The sequence below is a fragment of the Galeopterus variegatus genome, unplaced genomic scaffold (assembly GCF_000696425.1).
Source record: "Galeopterus variegatus unplaced genomic scaffold, G_variegatus-3.0.2 Scaffold3737, whole genome shotgun sequence".
NCBI lineage: Eukaryota > Metazoa > Chordata > Mammalia > Dermoptera > Cynocephalidae > Galeopterus > Galeopterus variegatus.
The window spans coordinates 86,340-93,966 of record NW_007729848.1 but is presented as its reverse complement, the minus strand read 5'-3'; the positions used below and the strand labels follow the sequence as shown (position 1 = coordinate 93,966).

The following is a 7,627-nucleotide window of genomic DNA, read 5'->3' as shown; positions in this document are numbered from 1 at the left end:
CGGGGCGGGGGGCCGGCAGCGGGATCGCACCCCTCGGTGTTGCTCCCACGCCTCGCTCAGCCAGTGAGCGGGAACCGGTCCGTATGTGGGACCCGAACCCTCGGGCGGGAGCGCTGCCGCGCTTCCCAAGCGGCGCACTATCCAGTGCGCCACCGGGCCGGCCCGAACAGCACCAGTTTTAAAGGAGGAGAAAAAGTGGCTGTGATAATCAGTCTACAAACCCCAATGCTGTGTGGAAACATTTTTCTAACTTTAAATTCAAAAGATTTATCTAAATAAATAAAACTTCTGTAATATGTAAAATGCTTTAAAAGGCCTTGGAATTTGAGGTGGGTTAAATCCCATAAAATATCTCCAGAGATCCTAGGAGGAAGGAATGTAGCCAGAAAGAACAGGACCAGAGCAGTCTTTGATAGAAAATTGAAGAAAGAGTGTCAAAGTAAGAATCTCATGGATTCAAGTGCTAGCTGCTTCTCCTACTGCTGTATAGCCTATGGCAAGTTACTCTCTTAGAAGCCACTAAGGGAGAGTTCAAAATACCTACTCTGCCTCTCTGAGGATCATAAGACAACCTGTCTCAAAGTATCTTAAAGCACATTTATAAAAAATTAACAAGAATAATCGCAGGCACAGGAACCGGGCTACTGGCATTGCTAGTTATAGCAATTTACAAAACAACCCAAAAGATAGATAATAATAGTTATGTTCATAGAATAGAATACTATTACAGCAGTGAAAATAAGGATAGCTACCCACATCAACACGGATCTCAAAAAAAGATGCATGAAGTCACAAAAGAGTAGTATGATTCCATTTGTATAACATTCAGAAGAGGACAAAACTCCACTAGTTAAAGGGACTAAAAACATTTAAAATAGGTAGAAAGTGATTTAAAAAATTCAGGATAATGTTTTATTCTGGAGGGGAATAGGGCAATGTTATCAAGGAGGCATACACAGGAGGCTTCTAATGAACTGATGTTTTGTTTCTAGGCTGGGTGGTGAATACATGAGGGTTTGTTTTATTATTTTTCTTTTTTTTTCTCTACCGTTATTTTTCTTCAAACTGTATATATATGTGTACATCCTCCTCTCTATGTATGAGCAGTCCATTATAAAAATAATGTACTTAAAAATAACCCAGAAAAGGATTGTTTTAATCATTCACTGAATTTTCACTGCTAGACCTAAACATTTAGGTACCTGGACTTATAGATTCTGAATCCAGAGATCTAGATTCGCTGCTCCCTCCAGTACTCTCAGAGTCACTAAACATCCCAAATGTCCATGGTCTTATAAAAGGACCTTTAAGAAAAGAATATTTAAAGTCAAAACTTGTTTAGAGGTGGATTTCATAAAGCAAAATATTGACATTATATAAAATGAGACCATGCAAATTTCTTGAAAAATAAACAGTTACTGACTTTAAGACAGGCAATGTGGCTATAACTGTCCCATAAAGTTACAACTTAAGGCCTGATTTTTTTAATTCCAGAGCTCCAACGTATTTAATAAGCACACTTAAACTATTTGATCTTTCATAAATAAGAGCTCTTATTAGCGTGAAAAACTACCTGTTATATCTGCACCATTAGAGCATCTGTCCTCTTCAATTTTACTAGAACTGTCAGGAAGGCGTACAACGTCCTCTAAAGAGTCGGCAGGTCTATATCCAGAAGTTTGGGGAATATTTGTTAATTGTTTATTTACATTCCTAAGAAAAACCCAAATAAAACTCAGCAATCAGAAGAATGACTAATAATCAACCTATTTTATTCTATGTTCAGAAAAATCTATTCATTTAATGAATGTAGATAGAGTAATTAAACTAACTAAATATTAAGAACAAACCATATTATATGACTCAGCCTCTTATAGGAGATGTGAATAAAACTTTTAATTATTTGTACTTATTACAGCTGAAACATAGAAAGGAGTAGAAAAGCACAGTTAATAATTCATGTCATAGTTAAACTTTTCTAGCACAACCTCTGTGGAAAACAGAAAACTTTTAATTATTTGTACTTATTACAGCTGAAACATAGAAAGGAGTAGAAAAGCACAGTCAATAATTCATGTCATAGTTAAACTTTTCTAGCACAACCTCTGTGGAAAACATAAGTTAAATACTGTGGACATTCAAACTAGGTGTGACCATCATTTGCCTTTCCCAGAGAATTTTTAAATCTCAAAGAACTGAGGTGTGTGCCAAAATAGAAAGCTTTACTCTCAAGCGAGTTACATCTATTCCTTAAATATCTTTACTTAAAAACCATAAAATAATATCAAAATATTTAGAAATTCTTAAAGTTAATTCTGCCAATGTTAGAAAAGATACCTCCTTAGATAGAAATTTAGCCATAAATGTTTTAGCTCTTGAAATAATTTCATCTATATGTTAATTCTTACCCATCAACTTTTTCTCCTTCAGTTGAATTTGTGGCCTTAACAAATTCACTGTACTCTTGGCCAGGATCATAGAGTTTGGCACTGTCACAGAGAGACTGTAAACTGCTTGCAAGGGAGGCAGCCTGCAGGTGCTGCATCTGGAAGAGGTTAACTGTTACCTATGGCCACAGAGAGAAAAGGCAGAATAACTCATGATATACAGAATTCTATGTATATACAGATTGTTTCAATGACAGCATGAATAAAAAGGCCACACAGTGAAGCACACAACACTGAATATCATTGTGAGCATACTATGTTGCCTGAAACTGTGCAAGGTCTAGACTGGGAGGAAAAAAAAAAATCATTCTAATCTAATACCTAGGAGTGATCATTTCCAGCAAAACTAGTGTTAAACTGAAAAGTTCAAAAATACAACCCCATGCCCCTACTGATTCACAATTTTAGGAGATGGATGTATTTCTGAGGATCCTCAGCTCTGTACTCTCATGGTCTGACCACATCTGCTTAAACTCGTAAGTGAAAAACATGGGGAAAAAAAAATCCAATCACAGCACTATGATTTTGACTGTTTCTACTTTTTCAATTCTATAAAAACAGAAATGCTTTATTATTTATAGTATTCAGTTTTTATTAGATATTACCTTGAATGTATTCAAATAAATTATTCCATTGAGTTTCTACAAATGTCTAAATATACTTCACTACTACTCCTTACAGTAACAACTATAGCAACTGACAAGTGTATACAATATGCGAGACCCATTCTCAGACCTTTTCATGAATTGACTAATTTGATGTTCACAAAAACCTAGGCTTGGGCCGGCCCCATGGCTCACTGGGGAGAGTGCGGTGCTAAGTAGCACCGAGGCCATGGGTTCGGATCCTAATAGGGATGGCTGGTATGCTCACAGGCTGAGCGTGGTGCAGGACCATGCTGAAGGTTGTGATCCCCTTACTGGTACAAAAAAAAAAACAAACCTAGGCTTTGGGTATATTATGGCAAACAAATGAGATCTCAGTTCTCTTGGACCTTTATCTTCTCCCGAGGGTGGTAAGAGTGAGAGGAAACAAATCATGTTACAAGATACTTTCTGGTACTGAAAAATGCCATGAACACTACATAAGAATGTAAAATTATGGAGCATGATCAGGTATGTTTGTGGAAGGGTACTTCAACCACTGCTTTGAAAAAATTAATGTGCAAATGAATCACCTGGGGGATCTTATTCAAATGCAGATTATAATTCCAAAGCTGTGTTGAAACCCAAGATTCTACATGGCTTGTAGGCCCTCCAAAGTAATGGTGGTGTGACTGGTTCAAGGACCACATTCTGAGAAGAAAGGCTTTCTAAACTTTAGTTTCCTCATCAGTAAAATGAAGCTAAAAACAATTACATTTACATTTTAGGATTTTATAAGAATTAAATGATTAGTATAGACAAAGAGCTTAATAAACTGACAGGAACATATTCAATCTTAGCTATCATTAGCTATTGTGAATTAAATGATTAGTATAGACAAAGAGCTTAATAAACTGACAGGAACATATTCAATCTTAGTTATCATTAGCTATTGTTTGAGATAAAGGGGATTTGTCAAAGGTAAATGGTTGCCTTAAATGACTTACAAGGTAATTTTTAATTCTGGGAATTCATAATTCTTTTAAATTGTTTTATGATTCTGTAAGTTAATCAAATATTAATTAATCAAAATTTGGTAAATGAATGATATACAATTTTAAATACTCAAAAACATTTTAAGGAAGGTTTCTGATCTAGATGGAGTAAGCTCACTACCCTCAGGGTCCCAGTGAATTCACTTAAAAATGCTGGACAGAAAGCACAGATCAGCTATCTGAAGACTCTGAAAAGTAAATGGTAGCAGGTAGATTGTGGATATGAACTACAATTCAAGGTTTGACCAATCTGGTGATATGTTTCCTTGCTCCCCTCTGCCTCCCACCATGTTTTCCAGCCTGTACTCCACTCCTACATAAAACAGTCTGCTTCCCAGACGTGCAAAATGGGTATGGACAGAAAAAGCTCCTAGAGAGGTCCTCTTTGGTCCAAGGAATGAAAGGGGATGGGAGTGGGAGATGTGACTGAAAGAGAAGGGGAAACCCCCTGGTTTCTTCTGTATGTTTGTTTTCTCTCTTGCCCCAGTTCCCAACCAAGCCAAATCCCTAAGAAACAATCTTGTAGCAGAAACAGTGATAGCAGTAGCAGCTCAACAGACACCTAAAATCCTTAAGGGAATCATCTTTTATGACAAATGAACTGTGTGGTCTAAAGAGTGAGGGGTTTGAAATTCTTTTTTTCTCTTTATCCTCCCCCTACTACTTGGCCCTGGAGAGCAGCAGAGTGGGTAGACTTCAGTTTCCTGGCCAAAAGACTAAGAAGGGAGTCAAAAAGGAATTGAAGAGTGAACCTAACAAGATCAAATGCCTGCCAAAATTTTTTAAAGATCAATGTTCAATACAGGCTATAAACAGGACCCAGAGTCACATAAAGTAATATTGAAAATGTCTAGGATACCATCCAAAATTACTTGCCACACAAAGGACCAGGAAAATCTCAACAGCTCACAGGAGACAAGATAATAAACAGACACCAACTCTGAGATGACTCAGATATTGTGATTATCAGATAAAGACTCTAAGAGCAGATATTATAATGATTTCAAGAAGTAAAGACAAACAATCTTGAAAATGGGAAGACAGAGTATCAGCACAAAAATGGAAGGTATAAAAAAGAAACAAAAAGAAATGTTAATACTGAAAACTAATATATCCAAAACAAAAAATGTACTGGATGGGCTGTATAGGAAAATGGAGATAATAAAGGAAAGAATCACTGAATTTGAAGACAGATCAATAGAAACCACCAAGAGAAAAAAGATAGGGAAAAAAAAAAGAGGACCTTCTAAACCTGTAGGAGAATAACAAAAGGTCCAGCTTTTGAGTCTCTGGGTCTGAAAAGAGGAGAAAGAGTGCTACAGAAAAAACTTGAAGAGACAATAGGCATAAACTTCCAAAATTTTGCAAAAGTCAAACTTGCAGGTTCAAGTTGTTCAGCAAATCCAAAACAGGAAAAACTGAGCATAATTCATGCACAGATACATCTTATACATCTTAATCAAACTGCTGAAAACCAAAGACAAAGAAAAAAAAATCTTAAAAGCAGCCAAAGAAAAACAACACATACCACCACTGAGGGAACAATGATTCAAATTATGACAGATTTCTCATGAGAAATATGGAGGCCAGAAGGCAATTGTACAATATTTTTAAAGCAGTTAAGAACTGAATTCTGTATTTAGAATTTTATATCCAGTGAAAATGTCCTTTATGAATGAAAATGAAATAAAGACACTCTCAGATGATGTACAACCAAGATAATTCACTGACACCAGACCTGCTATAAAAGAAATGGTAAAGGAAGCTCTGCAGACAAAAGAGAAATGTTATCAGAGAGGGAAGGTGAAACTACAGGAATGAAAGAAGAATTAATAGAAATGGTAAATATATGTGTAAATATAATATTCTCTCTTCTTAACTTCTTTACAATACATATGACTTTTAAAAGAAAAAAATATAAGGTCTGGTAAGGTTTTTAATGTATATAGATATAATATACATATATCAATTACAACCCAGAGTGGGGAAAAGAACTTACAGTGCAAGGTTCCTACATTCCACTTGAAGTGGTAAAATACTAGTACTAAGAAGACTGTGAAAAATAATATATATGCTTGTATACCACAATCCCTAGTGCAACCAAATTTTTTTTTTAAAAACTACATAAGAGATATAGTCAAAACCCAATAGATAAATTAAATAGATAAATTACAATGTACACAAGCAGTTTAGATATACTAAAACGTAATTTAATAGATAAATAAAAATAGATTAAGTTAATTCCACAATAGATACATTAAAATGTAATTCTAGAAAATTATCAGTTCATCCAAAAAAGGCAGCACTGGAGAAACTGATGAAGAGAAACAAGGTATAAACAGAAAAGAAGTAAAATAGTAGACCTAAATCTGAACATATATTTACATTAAAAATAAATGGTCTAAACACTCCACTTAAAAGACAGATTGTCAAAATAGATTAAACAAAAAACTAGAATTGATGCATATGCTATCTATATGCTACATAAGAAACCCACTTTAAATATAATGATAAAGTTAAAATAAAAGAATACATACTATACTCAAAACAATCAAAAGAAAATTGAAATAGCTATATCAATATTAAATAAAGTAGATTAAAAAGCAAGGAAATTTACTAGGATAAAACACATTTATTTCATAAGGATAAAAGGATCAATACACCAAGATCACATAACAATCATTAATGTGTTAGCAACTAACAACAGAACTTCAAAATACATAAAGCAAAAACTGATGGAACTAAAAATATACAATATGTTGGAGACTTCAAAACTCCGTTCTCATTAATTGATAGAAGTAATAAAAACAAAATCATCAAGAATACAGAAGAAATAAATTACACCATAAACCAACAGGAACTAAATGACACTTAACAAAATATTCCAGCTAATGATAGTAGAACATTCTTTTCAAGTACACACATGAAACATTCAATAATCTTTTCAAAGAAACAGTTTATAGTTTCATCGATTTTTCTTTTTTTTTTCTGTTTTCAATTTTATTAATTTCTGCTTTTTATTCTTTATTTCTGCTTGTTTATAACCCATATCCTCGATCATAAAATAAACCATAACAAATTTAAGAGAATTGAAATCACACAAAGTATTTCTCCCACGATAATGGAATTACAGTAGATATCAGTATCAGGAAGATACCCAAAAAAATTATCAAATACTTGGAAATTAAGCAACAAATTTCTAGATTTTCCACCAGTCAAAGATAAAGTATCAAGGGAAATTAGAAAATATTTTGAAGTGGGCAAAAATGAAAACACAATATTTCAAAATTTGTGGGATGCAGATAAGCAGTGCTTAGAGGGAAATTTAAAGCATTAAAAGGTCTCAATGAACAATGTAAGCTTCCACCTTTAAGAAATTAAGTGGGAGGGCTGGCCCGTGGCTCACTCGGGAGAGTGCGGTGCTGATAACACCAAGGCCCCGGGTTTGGATCCCATATAGGGATGGCCGGTTCGCTCACTGGCTGAGCGTGGTGCTGACAACACCAAGTCAAGGGTTAAGATCCCCTTACCGGTCATCTTT

General features: G+C 34.8%; 1 protein-coding gene across 1 annotated transcript in view; it reads right to left on the bottom strand.

The window, feature by feature from the left end:
• Nucleotides 1-7,627, bottom strand: part of ARHGAP29 (Rho GTPase activating protein 29) — a 60,135-nt gene that overhangs the window by 12,397 nt on the left and 40,111 nt on the right. The window contains exons 13-15 of the mRNA XM_008585848.1: nt 2,409-2,566; nt 1,574-1,713; nt 1,203-1,304 (exon numbers count right to left, since the gene is read on the bottom strand). Coding sequence (XP_008584070.1) covers nt 1,203-1,304; nt 1,574-1,713; nt 2,409-2,566 — 400 coding nt within the window. The remainder of the gene's footprint in view (nt 1-1,202; nt 1,305-1,573; nt 1,714-2,408; nt 2,567-7,627) is intronic.